General features: G+C 43.0%; 2 protein-coding genes across 2 annotated transcripts; both read left to right on the top strand.

Moving 5' to 3' along the window:
- Positions 1-603: 603 nt before the first annotated feature.
- LOC121970532 (cytochrome P450 72A397-like) lies at positions 604-5,314 on the top strand. Its single transcript, XM_042521307.1, has 5 exons — positions 604-933; positions 1,028-1,248; positions 1,340-1,584; positions 4,317-4,701; positions 4,775-5,314. The coding sequence occupies exons 1-5, from the start codon at positions 657-659 to the stop codon at positions 5,216-5,218; spliced, it is 1,572 nt and encodes a 523-aa protein (XP_042377241.1). The 5' UTR covers positions 604-656; the 3' UTR covers positions 5,219-5,314.
- A 1,375-nt stretch (positions 5,315-6,689) lies between these two features.
- Positions 6,690-8,589, top strand: LOC121973545 (cytochrome P450 72A15-like). The gene is made up of 5 exons (XM_042524953.1): positions 6,690-6,958; positions 7,054-7,283; positions 7,370-7,611; positions 7,715-8,093; positions 8,167-8,589. Exons 1-5 carry the CDS (start codon positions 6,721-6,723, stop codon positions 8,587-8,589), a joined length of 1,512 nt encoding a protein of 503 aa, XP_042380887.1. The 5' UTR covers positions 6,690-6,720.
- The last annotated feature ends 6,301 nt before the right edge of the window (positions 8,590-14,890 follow it).

Genomic DNA, 14,890 nt, shown 5'->3' with positions numbered 1-14,890 from the left:
GAACGTTGTTCACGAACGTTAACGAGTTGAATATATATGTATTCAAGCTTGTTTGTTTAGTTTAACGACTGTTCAAACTTGCTTATTTAATTAATCTTATGTATATTGAACGAATATAAATAAATTTTTATTAAGTCGAATACCAAATTTATTCACGAACATTTGATTCATTTATAATCAAAATTCATAATTTATTTTTAATTGAATTAGGTTGGAAATTTACTAATCCGTCGAGATGATGGTTGGTCCATCCCGTCTCACTCTATTAAATGGCTGACCCACCATGTGTATCCGGTTCTTTCCGTCATGGGTCTGGCACAGCCCTGATTGAGAGAAAAAGAGAAAGAGAGAGATGAAGAATTTGGTAGGTACTGGGTCGCAGTGGGTCTAACGCAGCCCGATATAAAATGTTTCTAATTCAAGCTCTTGCATCTTCTTCCTCTTCTAGAAGGCAGGCGCCAATGTCTATCTTGTAATTAATTATTCGACGATACGCTCCAGGCAGCATATAACTCCAAAATGTGTGACGTAATCGATGAGGTCACCCATCTGCACTCCATCGCGACCAGGAGGCCTATCAGCTGTTCGCAGTTATAAAGCATCTAGACATCATCACCTTAGACTCTTGGATTGGGGGCAGATTTAGGGCGTTGGGAATGACGGTTCTGTGGAGCTTGGCATGGGGCGCGGCCACGGTTCTGCTCGTCGTTTGGATCGTCCGGACGTTGAACTGGGCGTGGCGGGAGCCCCGGCGGCTTGAGCGCGCACTCCGAGCGCAGGGCCTCGACGGTAGCCCCTACCGCTTCCCCTTCGGCGACGTCAAGGAAAACAACCGGCTCCTCCAAGAGGTGCGCGCCAAGCCCATGCCCTTGCACTCCCACGACATCATCCCTCGCCTCCTTCCTGTCTTCCATCGCCACTATCGCCAATACGGCAAGCTCCGCGTCTTTCTTTGATTACTACGTTGTGCTTGCTCATAAATTGAGTCTTGATGGATGGGCTTAGTGTTGCTCATGCGATTACACAGGTAAAATATCGTTTAATTGGGTTGGACCTATGCCCCGAGTGAACGTTATGGACCCCGATCTGATCAAAGAGGTGCTTTCTTCCAAGTTTCGTGAATTCGAAAGGCCGAGTATGAACCCATTTGGGAAGTATTTCATCAAAGGACTTGCTTCCTATGACGGGGATAAGTGGTTCAAGCACAGAAAAATTCTAAACCCTGCTTTCAGCTTGGAGAAGTTGAAGGTTATCATATTTGCTTGTTGCTTGATTCTCATTTTCTTGCTTCCTATGGAAGATGACGTTTTTATGTGCACCTTTTCCTTGTTATTTGCAGGGTATGTTGCCCGCATTTTTCGCGTGTGCCAGTGAAATGGTGAGCAGATGGGAAAGAAAGCTGGGTTCCGAGGGGTGGTGTGAGATAGATGCTTTGCCTGAGTTCCATAGCCTCACTGTGGATGCCATTTCTCGAGCAGCTTTTGGTAGCAGCTATGAACTGGGAAAACGGATTCACCAGTTGCAAACAGAGCAGGGTGAACTCCTAGTCCAGGTTTCTCAAAATCTGTTCATCCCGGGATACAGGTCATTTTTCTTCTTTTTCTAATCCACTTTCAACTGAGTTTATTTAGCTGAAAGACTGTGGTGTCTGATGTATTGGATTGGTTCAAGCACAACCCATCACTATGAGATATTATTAGGTGATTATAGATCTCCTCACCACCTCTTCATTGACTAAGCTTCTGCTAGATGCTATCTTAGCCTTGAGAAATGAATCACATTCACATGAGTTATTTTACAGTTTTTTCATGGTCATTGCTGGTTATCATTGTATATAACATGCCACAACTTGCCTAAATGAATAACTGACTTATTATTCCCTTCAACTCAACCATTTTTCTTCTTTTTCTAATCCACTTTCAACTGAGTTTATTTAGCTGAAAGACTGTGGTGTCTGATGTATTGGATTGGTTCAAGCACAACCCATCACTATGAGATATTATTAGGTGATTATAGATCTCCTCACCACCTCTTCATTGACTAAGCTTCTGCTAAATGCTATCTTAGCCTTGAGAAATGAATCACATTCACATGAGTTATTTTACAGTTTTTTCATGGTCATTGCTGGTTATCATTGTATATAACATGCCACAACTTGCCTAAATGAATAACTGACTTATTATTCCCTTCAACTCAACCATTTAGACAAGATCCTTTAGCTTAAGTTAATAGTAATAGACATCTCAGTCTGTAAACTTCATTTGCTAGTTTATTACTTATAATGTGATACTAAATTAGAGGGTCACAATTGACTCCATTTATAGCTAAGGCTCAAATTCCAAATTATAAGTACATGATCATCTTTAGTCAACTATAAGTAATGCTCACAAAAGAAAAATCTCAATCATTGTTTAGATCTCTGAACTCGTGAATCTAATTTCCTAATGATGAGATTTTTAATGTCAAATAACAGATCTGTGGTGAGGTTCTTAGTAATCTCATGTTTGCCTTTTTTTTTGTAAATATTAATTTACCCTTTATAAGTTAATCTTTTATTGTTTTACGGTAATTTACCAAATATCCTAGTTATACCAAAGGGCGCATCATTACTTTTGAATTTACCAAAGAGCTCGCTTATTTTCTAACCTCCATTCAATCCATTTCATTACAGTCGTTATCTCTGAAACCATCAATTAACCGAGCAGTCAATTGGAAGTAAGGTCAGTCATTTGGAACTGACTCTAGTCGATTAGTTGGCATCAAACATTTTGGTCAAAGTGCTTGATGGTTTCAAATGAGAACTTTTGCACTCTTGAAATTCCCAGAGCCTATCTATGTTTTTTTTCCTTTCAAATTTTAAACCTTATAATTCTGTCAAATGGGTATTGTTTCACTCTTGGGTCCTTTAAGTTTGTTCTTGATCATTTTTTTTAAAGATTCTGAGTGTGTTATGATCATCAAACACTTTTTGCTTATTTTTTTTTATACTAGTAGAGGTCTGGAATATGTGTCAAATGCACATTTACATTCTTGGGGTCCTTGAGTTTGCTTATATTTTTTTCTTGATTTTGAGACTTATAAGGTTGTCAAACACTTTTTGCCAAGGGTACTAGACAACTATGTTAGTCAATTGGAAGTGATGCCAGTTGACTTGGTTGCTGTCAAACACTTTTGGTAACAAAAATTTGATGACCCTTTGTTCATATATTTTTCCTAGATTTTTATCCTATTGGTTGTCAATTACTTTTAAATAATAAGTCCAATGAAGCAAGTTTGATGGAGTGTGACATTTGGGAAAATAAGTGTCCCCTTTGATAAATTTCAAATTGTAGTGCTTCCTTTTGCTATTTTAAAACTTTAGGTACATCATTTGGTAAATAATCGCTGATTTTATGTTTAAATATTGGTAGCACATTATTTAAGTCTATGTATTAATCCCATAAATATCTGATTCATAAGTTTAGTTTCTTCTATTAGCTTGGGAGTCACTTTTTATTCAAGGAATATGAATATGCAAATGCTTTCAACTAGTGTGGATGAAAAAGACCCCAGCCTGAAATGAAAATCAATTGATGTAAGTCGGAATGATTATGCTAACTGACTCTTTTTGCTATGAACATAGAGTCATTTTCCTTCATTGGTCTTGTAAAAAATGATCCAGAATGATTCTGCTCTCCAACTCTTATTTGCTAGCACCATAAAGTCATCTTCCTTCACTGAAGAAAATCCTCACAATGGCTCTGAAATTTGAATTCTTCTAACTGGGTCATCCTCGAGCCACATGAAGCAAACAAATTCTGCAACTGATTACATATCACAAACCCATCAGGCCACCTCATTAACCAAAACTACTCCAGACTCACACAACCTGCCTCCAATGTAATCCTAGAATAGCAGAAGTCTCTTGCTTTCAGAAGTCCTCTCTGTAGGTGTGACTATCTGTTTATCTACCACAGCATACATCCAGTCACTGTGATTTTGGTAAGAAAACACTCAACATCCAAACCCAATGCAAGGAGATTAGTTAGCCAAATCCACCACCTCGGGCATAACAAAGCAAGATTGGACACTTGACAATTCAACAGCCCTAAATCACCTTGAGACTTTGGTCATCAGATGCAATTCCATGAAACCAAATGGCAAAATCTAGAACATTTTGCAACTGGTCCAGTTGTTTAGTTACCCAATGTAGTTAGGACATACAATGATGCCAGATAAAGAGCAAATATGCTCAATATACTACTGTGGTTTAGCGTTGGTATAAAGCAACTAAATTTTCTGAAGTGACTGACTAATGTCTACCTTATTGTGTGCAGCTTTCTTCCAACTAGAAAGAAGAATAGAATAATAGCAATCGATAGAGAGATCCGTGAAATTCTGGGAGGCATAATAAAGAACAGAGAAGAAGAAATGAAACTGGGTAAACCACACAATGGCGACATGCTGGGATTGCTGATGGAATCCAACATGAAGTACTATCAAGAACAAGGGAACAAGAATGCTGGGATGACCAAGGATGAAGTGATGGAAGAGTGCAAGTTATTCTACTTCGCAGGGCAGGAGACGACCTCTGTTTTGCTGACATGGACAATGGTCATGCTGAGCATGTATCCTAGCTGGCAGGTTCGAGCTAGAGAAGAAGTCCTTCAGGTATTTGGTGAGAAGACACCAGATTTTGATGGATTGGGCCAACTTAAAATTGTGAGTATCCCAAATTTGCTCACATAGCAAATGGAGCCCTTCAAATTAACGTCTGCTGTAATTGATGCTACAGGTGACAATGATTCTCTATGAGGTTCTCAGGCTGTACCCCCCTGCTCTATTCGTGCACAGGTACACGACCAAGGCAACAAAACTCGGAGATATAACGTGCCCACCAGGCGTAATTATCGCACTGTTATTCATCTTCGCTCAGCACGACCCAGACATATGGGGTAACGACTCCAAAGAGTTCAACCCGGATCGATTTAAAGACGGCATTTCAAAAGCATCGAATGACAATTATGCCTTCCTTGCCTTCGGTGGTGGCCCTCGAATCTGCATCGGGCAAAACTTTTCGATGCTGGAAGCCAAGTTGGCACTGTGTATGATCCTACAACGCTTCACTTTCGAGCTCTCGCCATCGTATGTTCATGCGCCCAAGACTCTCATCACTCTGCAACCTCAACATGGTGCTCAAATAAAGCTGCGTGGTATTTCTATGAGTCCCCACGGATAGTCGAGTTGGTGGTAGATTGTCACATTAAATAATTGCTGCATAGGCTTTGAATATGTCACTTTGTGGAAGAATAACATAAGAATATTTTATCTTGTAGATACAAGGAAAACAAAATAACAAAAATGAGAAATTAAAGACCTACTGATTGCAACCTCGGATTTATCTCTACGCAAATTCGACAACACCAATGAGCTTCTGAAAGCTTCTCCCCATGACGCCACAATCTGTCACATAAGTGCCGTCGCCATACTTCCAATTTCGACGGCGACCGGGTAAATCATTAGAGGCCGAAGCAGCGAGATAAGAATCGCCTTCGCTCCCAAAGAATTGGTTGCTCAAGGGAGTGCAGACATGGCGACGCTGTGAAGCATGGGATGAAAGCGATGGCGCTGCACTCCGCGTGGTGGACGCCCCGGCGGCTGCAGTGACTTTGTATCAGTCAACTTTCAGACGGCTCTGCAACCTCAGTGTCCCCTAAACTTTGAATCATCAAGGGAGCCCATAGGTACAGCGTACGGTGGGACGTATGAGGTTGAATCTCGTAGAAATTCAATCTGAACCTCTCTTTATATTAGTGCGATCAGTTCTAGGGGCCACTGAGATGGCAGATCCATCTTTTCTTAATAAATAATAGGACTTACTATAATTTTGAACTAGTGTAAAAGGTTTGTTGGATGTCTCATAATTTATGTGTATATTTTATCATCAAATAAAATTGATGGTACTTGGGATAAATAATATCACGTGAAGGACACGCTCAATAAGAATGGTTGTATTTTTTAAAAAATAAATTTCAGTTATTGAACGTTAAGAAAACAAAATGTATTGGTTTCACAGATGAGCCTTACTGCCCTACCCCATATCCATTGCTTCTAGAAGGCAAAGAGGCCGCACAGCATATCCATTCTTTTTAGAAGGCAAAGAAGCCGCACCACATATCCATAGCTTCTAGAAGGCAAAGAGCTGCTTCCAGAAGGCGAAGCGCCCCACCGCAAATACAGATGGTGGAAAATAATATCGAATGCTTACCATGCGTCGTATCGAATTGCTCCAATAATTGTTCTAATTATATAATTGTATACCATATCTATTAACTATTGCAATTATATTATTGAATGCCACCATCATAAGTATTAAATTATTTTTCGCCTCAACAGCTGGTTAATACGGCGGTGTTGCCATAGAATATATTTTATAATTTTTCATAATTACATGTCATATTTAGAATTACTGTCTAGACCTTTTAAACAATTTATACAAATATGACCAACGATCCAATGATAAAATTAAAGTAATTATTTTATCTCTGTATTTCACTCTTCTTCTCTGACAAAAAGGCAAGTGATGGAGCATGTTTAAAAATCTATATATTCACCGCCAGCCATCGATTCGTCGTTCAGGACTCCAATCTATTCGATCCTCCCTTGAAAATTTGTCTGTCACAGTTAACTGCCGGTGCACAAATGGCCTTGCTGGTGTTTTACGGTGGCGTCGCTGCGCTGATGCTGGCGGCTTGGGCCGCAATTCGGATGCTGAACTGGGTGCTGTGGCAGCCGCGGCGGCTCGAGCGCATTCTTCGATCGCAGGGCCTCAAGGGCACCATCTACCGTCCCATTAGAGGCGACCTCAAGGACATCGCGCGGTTCGATGCCGAGGCTTGTTCCAAGCCCATGCCATCCTTCTCCCACGATATCATCCCTCGCGCTTCCAACTTCTTAAGCCGCGAGGCAGAGACCTACGGTTGGCAGAAATTAACTTCTTTTTTCCCTCTTCAGTTCGTTGGTGTAAAAACGTAACTGGAGTTTTTAATGCAAAAGTTGGGATTTTTGATGCAGGAAAGGAGAACAAGGTGACTTTCCACTGGATGGGACCGCTTCCAAGAGTGCTGATCACGGATCCGGATCAAACGAGGGAGATTTTGGCCAACAAGACCGGCGAGATCGAGAAGGGGGAGTTCAACTACATGATAAGATATCTTGTTCGAGGCGTGGTGCAACTTGACGGCGAGAAATGGGCCAAACACCGCAAGATCTTGAACCCAGCTTTCCATTTAGAGAAGTTGAAGGTTATTACTGATGATCCATGGCTTCAATCCAGTCATTTTTATCGACTTGATTTATAGTGTGCCCGTCGTCGTCTACACGTTTGCAGAGGATGTTGCCTGCTTTCTCTTCTTGTTGCGATGAGCTGGTTGACCGATGGGAGATGATGGCAGGGACGACAGGGAAAGAGGTAGATGTTTTTGTTGACCTCCAGAGCTTGGCCGGAGATGTCATTTCGCGGACTGCTTTTGGCAGCAACTTTATGGAAGGAAGGAAAATTTTCGAGCTTCAGGATGAGCAAGCTCATATCGTCGTCGGTGCTCTGTTAAAATCACATATCCCAGGTTACAAGTGAGCACCGATTACAATAACAACGTGATTTCTTTTGATTCAGAATCAATTAATGATGTATTTACTGATTGGTAATTATCTTCCATGCAATGGGTATATATAGGTATCTGCCCACTAAAACAAACACTAGAGTGAAAGCGATCGATAAAGAGGTGCGAGAAATTCTTCTGCGCCTCATCCGCAAGAGAGAGGAGAGCATGAGATCGGGTGACGCAAAGAACGACGACGTTCTGGGCTTGTTGCTGGAGTCTAATCTGCAACACCGCCGAGAGTACGGCGACGTCGGGTTGACCACCGACGAGATGATAGACGAATGCAAGCTGTTCTACTTCGCAGGCCAAGAGACGACGTCGGCGCTAATGACATGGACGATGGTGGTGCTGAGCATGCATCAAGATTGGCAAAAACGAGCACGGCAGGAGGTTCTGCAAGTTTTCGGAAAAGAGAAGCCAACTTATGATGGATTGAGCCAATTGAAGACCGTGAGACGCGACATTAAATTTCCCAATTACCTAAATTACAAAATCAATGACTGAAATCGAGTTAACATGGCAGGTGACTATGATTCTCTACGAGGTGCTGCGGCTGTACCCGCCGGTGCTAGGGGTTCAGCGGCAGGTGTTGAAGAGCCTGAAGATTGGGGACGTGGTCTACCCGCCCGGCGCCATGCTCGTCTTGTCCGTGGTCCAGATGCACCACGACCCTGACTACTGGGGCAAAGACGTGCTGGAGTTCAATCCGGAGAGATTCGCGGAAGGCGTGTCCAAGGCGTCAGAGAAGAACGCGTTCTTCCCCTTCAGCGGCGGCCACCGGATCTGCATCGGCCAGAACTTCGCTTTGATCGAGGCCAAGTTGGCGTTGTGCTTGATCCTTCGACGCTTCTCGTTCGACCTCTCGCCGGCGTACATTCACGCACCGCACACTGTTATAACCTTGAAGCCTCAGCATGGCGCTCCGATCATTTTGCGCCGTCTTTGAATAGATCATATGCTCTTTTTCTTTGATTCGGTATGAGTGCGCAAATTTAAGTTACTTTCTTTTTCAGCCAAATTGATTGTTAGGCACTGTACAATCAAATTTATCAAATTTGTTACCTCTCCTAGCAATAAAATCAATCTACAAAAAGTCCAGATTCCGTGTTTTCTAATTCATTATGGCCTATTGACAAGGTGCCCATATACTTTTTAAAAAATTCACAAGTTAATTCTCAGATAAGATGTATTGTAAGATATTTTACTTTAGTGATATTACAAACATAGGATATGAAACTGTTAGGCCGCATGCTATAAACACTTTTAAATTTATTCAAATGGTCCTTGATAAAATCGAATAGATCATCTTTAGCCTGAATGAAAGATTCATACATGCTGAAAAAATGTCGATTCGAAATAATATCAGATGATTGATTCTTAAATGGAATGAATATTTTAAAAGTTATTCTTAATTACTATGATGAATAAATTAAACAAGGTAAGGAGATGGTAACTAGTGGGGTCCATAAATAGTATAGGGTAGGTAAAAGTCAAAAGGATGTGACAGACAGAAGTGAAGGTGATGTGGTAGGCAGAAGTCAAGAGGACGTGGTAGTCAGAAGTCAAGGTGATGTGGTAGTCAAAAGTCAAGGTGACGTGGCAGTCAGAGGTCAAGGTGATGTGTCAGTCATAGGTTAAAGAGACATGGCAGTCAACAAGTATAGAAAGAGGAAGTAGGGCTAGGTGATGACGTCAGCAACATAATTCTTGGGTGGGTTCTCATGGACCAGGACTCCAGATCTGAGATACCTTGGTCTAAGACCTGGTAGATGGTCGGGGTGATACCTGACCTGTATCTGACTGGTTCAGCTTTCACGTCCTGGTTATATCTAGGAAGAGTTATCTTGGAAGAAACTCCCGGTCGGTCAGCTTTCGATCGGTCCTTGGACAATCTTTCCACATCGTCCGGCTCCCGAGGTTTAGGCTAGATGTTATACTTGACTGATCATCCCGAGCTACTCTATTTCATACCCGGTCGGGACAGGAGATGCTACAGGACAACAGGATCAGGGAATCATAACCGATTGTCAGAGAATAACTGCTGGGTGTCAGGGAATATTTCAACGGTCTGCAGTCACCTACGAAAGAAACCTTCCTTCAGTCTACAGGAGGATGCCACGTGTCCTCCAACACCCGACAAGTCCTGACACCTGACATTCTCTGGCACCAGTCAGGCTCCAGAAGGTGCGCACTATCATATAAAAAGGGGAGGTCCTCTCCCTTTCGCAGGTACGCTCTCTCGCACATTCACACTTATCTTCTACTTTCCTTCTTCTTCGTACATTGTTTTTCTGGAGAAAAAGTACCTGACTTGAGCGTCGGAGGGCCTACTGCAGGGACTTTTTTCCTGATTTTTTGCCTCTAATGCCTATGTGCTTGTCTGAGTGCGCGCAGAGCTTAGGTACCACCGACTCAGTCATCATCGTCCGTCAGCACCACCTGGGAGTCCATCTTTGAAAGCGTATACGAGAAAGGTGTCTCAGTCGCCCCTTCCTCAATGTCTGAAATAGCTCACCTGTCCTTCATCTGACTCAGATTCTGGACAGGATCAATTTGGCGCCGTCTGTGGGAATCTCTTCACCTGTTCTAGAGCGTGAAGATGGAGAAGACTGGATGAATCAACGTTACCATGACGACAGGGGAGTATGAGCTGTTCAAGGAAGCTAAGAGACGAGCGACTTTCAAAAAACAGACCATGGCCTCGCGACCATACAAGATGCCAATAGTTTCTAAGGACCCGATTCATGTCTCAGATAGAGGGTTGAAGAGGAAACCGCTCGAGGAGTTCCCCCCAAATTTTTATTGGGAACCTGACCCAAACTATTATTACAAGGGCTCGGACTGTTATAACAAGAAAGAGCAACCACATGCCTCTATGGAGGAAAGCTCCCCACCTAGGGACTCAAAGAAGGGAAAGGTTATAGTCCTCTGGGATGAGCCCCAGGGGGAACCTGACGAGCAAGCACCCTTCTCTTCAAGGGTACTAGAGGAGAAACTACCGAATGGTACAAGCCCCCGACCATTGGAGAGTATGATGGCAGTAAGGATCCGGAAGACCATCTCCTCAAGTTTCGAAACGTGGCGTTGTTACATCAATATAGCGATGCTATTAAATGCCGAGTGTTTCTGAATACTCTATCTGACTCGGCACAGAAATGGTTTGATGGATTACCGAACAGGTCCATCACTTGTTTCCATCATTTTAAAACTGTCTTCCTGCATCACTTTGCTAGCAGCAGGAAGTACCAGAAGATAGATCACTGTCTCTTCACACTCAAGCAAGGGTCAGTTGAGCCCTTGAGGAGCTACATCAAGCGCTTCAACTAGGTGGCGCAGGACGCCCCATCTGCCACCTCGGAAATACTGATGAACGCCTTTTCTCATGGACTAGTGGAAGGGGAGTTCTTCCGAGATCTCATCCGAGATCCCATGAAGAACGTGGAGGAGGCTGAAGCTGCTCGAGGCAAAGCAAACAAGGCACCTACCCCCACTAACAAGCTCGAGAAGAGGCCACCCCAACCACCAGCTCAGCCTCTTCCTTGCGCCCGGGATGTCCGACCGCCCTTCGCTCCTGGTCAGGATCCTAGGCCAGCTTCATGTGTGGCAGCTATCCAAGCCCTAAGGCCTGGACCGTGGGGGCTGCGCTACTACACTTACCATCGATCACACACCCATGCCACAAGTGATTGCTTCCAGTTCGCTCGAGACTCTCGGCGCGCAACTGAGCTGGGCCTGCCTCCACCTGAGGTCACGCCCAGGGCTTAGCAGAGGATGCTGGCCATCCAACAAGCCCGGGCAGGTCAGCCTGGTAGACCCCAACTCGACAATGCAGGATAAGGAAATCAGCAGCCCGGTCACAACCCAGAGCCCGGGGAAGCCCGGGAAGAAGAGAATAGGGAAACGTGGTCATCCGCGAGATTGGCATGATCTCCGGGAGGCCCACAGATGGAGACTCTGCTAGGGCTCAGAAGTCTCATGAGCAGCACCTGGAGATACACACTGTCGGATGCAGCCGAGAGCAAGCCGCAGGGCCCATCATCAGTTTTGGGTCCCAAGATCTGGAGGGCCGGAGCTCCCACACGATGATGCCCTGATAATCAAGGTCGTCATTGCCAACAGTCGTGTGGCCAGAGTTTTCATGGATATCGGAAGCTCCATCAACGTGCTATTCAAGAGTGCGTTCGAAAGCATGCAGATTGACGCCAGTGAATTCCAGCCCGTGGCTATTTCATTATATGGCTTCACTGAAAATGAAGTATGAATCATGGGCCAGATCAAGCTAGCCATATCTTTGGATAGCGAGCCCTTGGTGAGGACGCGGAGGAGCACCTTCATAGTGGTGGATTCGTCGTTCTCATATAACGTCATCTTAGGAAGACCAACACTGCACGAATTCCGGGCGGCAGTCTTCACTTTTCATCAGAAGATCAAATTCCCTGTGGGAGATTAGGTCGGGAAAGTCAGAGGTGAGTAATTGGTCTCTGGCAGGTGTTACATTGACATGGTGAAGGTGGAAGCTTGGAAGGCTCAACGAACTCAGGATGGTGTGATCCACGTCATTCAAGAAGAGCCTCTGCCCATAGTAGAGGAGCTCATTCCTTGGGAGGAGGTCCAACTCTATCCTAATCGGCCAGAGAGCCTAACCCGGTATATCAAGCGACCTGCCTATCGAAGTCAAGACGGACCTAGTCCATTGCTTGACTCACAATAGGGATGTCTTCGCTTGGTCCCCCGAAGAGTTACCCGGGGTCAAACCCAAGGTGGTTGAGCACAAATTGCACCTTCTGGCTGATTCTTGACCGGTCAAGTAGAAGAAAAGGAACTTCTCGGCTGAGTAAAATAAGATCATCTGAACTGAGGTGGATCAGCTCAGGAATGCAAGTTACATTAGAGAGGTACAATTCCCGTCCTGGTTCTCTAATGTGGTCCTGGTAGCTAAACCCAACAATAAGTGGAGAGTCTGCATCGACTTCTAAGATCTCAATCGCGCTAGCCCCAAGGATTGCTACCCGCTGCCCAAGATTGATCATTGCTACCCGCTGCCCAAGATTGATCAAATGGTGGACTCGACCTCAAGATGCGAAAGGGTTTGAATGCTTGACGCTTATCAAGGATACTACCAGATTCCTTTGGCGTAGGAAGATCAAGAGAAGGTTAGTTTCATTACGATAGATGGTACCTTCTGTTATACTGTCATATCTTTTGGATTAAGAAATGCCAGAGCTACATATCAAAGGATGATGGATAAGATCTTCTGGAAGTAAGTAGGGCGGAATGTAGACGTCTATGTAGATGACATCCTCATCAAATCCACCCTGGCCGTAAATTTGATTGCTGACATTGAAGAAACCTGCAGCACACTACGACAGTATGGGCTAAAGTTGAATCCATTAAAGTGCTTGTTTGGAATTTGAGGGGGAAAGTTCTTAGGTTATCTCGTTATTGAGCGAGGGATTAAAGCTAATCCAGAGAAGGTCCGGGTACTTCGAGATATGAAGGCGCCTCAGAGTCTGAAGGATGCTAAGATGTTGGTAGGACGAATAACTGCACTATCCCGATTCATATCTCAGTCTATGAATAAGGCCCTACCCTTCTTTAAAGTGTTGGTTGCTATCCGGAATATCGTACTGATTTCCCTGTATAAAAATTTTGTACAAGTCCTGAACCTTTCCTAACAACCTATTGTGTTCTTTAGAAATTAAATTTTGAATCGCAAATAGAACTTAACATTATTAATTCCAAATTCAACTTATCTGTTCTTAGAGGTTTAGACTTGGATCGCAAACGATGCTTAACATTATTGATCCAAATCCACCCATGTTACAAATTCAATTAAATATTAATTTCAGAGATCGTCTTCCAGGTTAAACATGGCGAGGCACTAGAACTTCTTGGGTATGGGAACATCCACCACTTCTTGGACAAAGCCTTTCAATGAAATTAAATATTTAATTTCCTTATAGTAACCCAAGGTTTAACCATTAAGAACAATCGAATCACAAGATTGAAAAACAAAAGAAACACAAAATCCAATCGTAAATTTGAAACCTAGAATCGTAAGCCTCTTGTGTTTGGTATTTCAAAATCCATACAAAGAAAACTAGTATGATGCGGAATAAAATTAATAGTTATACCTTTCTTTGTAAGCAACAACCTCTTGATCTTCTATTGTATTCCTCTTCTTTTCTTGGACGTCGTGTGAGCGACGATCTACCAAGAAGAAAACCACCAAAGCCTTCCTTGCTTCCAAGTTTCGGCCACCACCACAATGCTCCAAGGGATGTTAGAAAACAATGTCTCCTTCCTCTACTTCTTCACCTCCAAGCTATCGACCACCAAGTGCTCCACAAAGGAAGATGCCGCCGGCCACAATGAAGAAGAGAAAGAGAAGAGGTAGGGCCGGCCACCAAGGATGGAGGAGAGGAACAATATAATAGGTTGTGTGTCTCATGAAGACACCCTCTCCCCCTCTTTTATATTCCTTGGTGAATCCAAAAAAGGAAAGTTTAATAACAAAAATAAAACTTCCTTTAATTACTCTATATTGGCCGACCACCTCTTGTAAAACCAAATAAGGAAAGATTTTAAACAAAAATTAAAATATCTCTTTTATAAAGCCCTTTTGTGGTTGGCTATAAAAGGAACGTTTTATAAATTAAAATCTCTCTCTTTTAAATCCTTTTATGGATATCTATAAAAGATAAGAGATAAAAATAAAACTCCTTTTATATCATGGTTACGAAAAGAAAAGTTTTGTCAAAAAATTAAAATCTTTCTTTCACATTATAGATAAGTACAAATAAGGAAAGATATCTAATCTCTCTTTTAATTCTTTGTAGAAAATCTATAAAAGGAAAGATTTTAAAATTTAAAGCTCTCTTTTAAAATCATGTGGATGAAACACATAAAAGGAAAGATTTTATCAAAATTTTATTTTTAATAAAATCCCTCTTCCCTTTTCACACTTGGCCGACCCCTTGCTTGGGCACCAAGCAAGGCTTGGCCGATCCTAGCTCAAGCACCAAACTTGGCTTGGCCGACCCCTAGCATGGGCTAAGAGGCTAAGCTTTGGGTGGATATAAGGCTATATATAAGAGGCTACAATAGGGACCAAGAGGAGTAATTGGTTATGGTCTCCCGATGAACTTGAGCTTCCCGTATTCGCCCCAAACACCCAACTCAAGTTCATCAATAATAACTCATACCACTAAAGAGCTATTATTGAACTACCGCACCAATCCCAAATT

The sequence above is a fragment of the Zingiber officinale genome, chromosome 4A (assembly GCF_018446385.1).
Source record: "Zingiber officinale cultivar Zhangliang chromosome 4A, Zo_v1.1, whole genome shotgun sequence".
Taxonomy (NCBI): Eukaryota; Viridiplantae; Streptophyta; class Magnoliopsida; order Zingiberales; family Zingiberaceae; genus Zingiber; species Zingiber officinale.
Note: the sequence above shows the minus strand (reverse complement) of the source record. Positions and strands in the feature narration are given on the sequence as shown.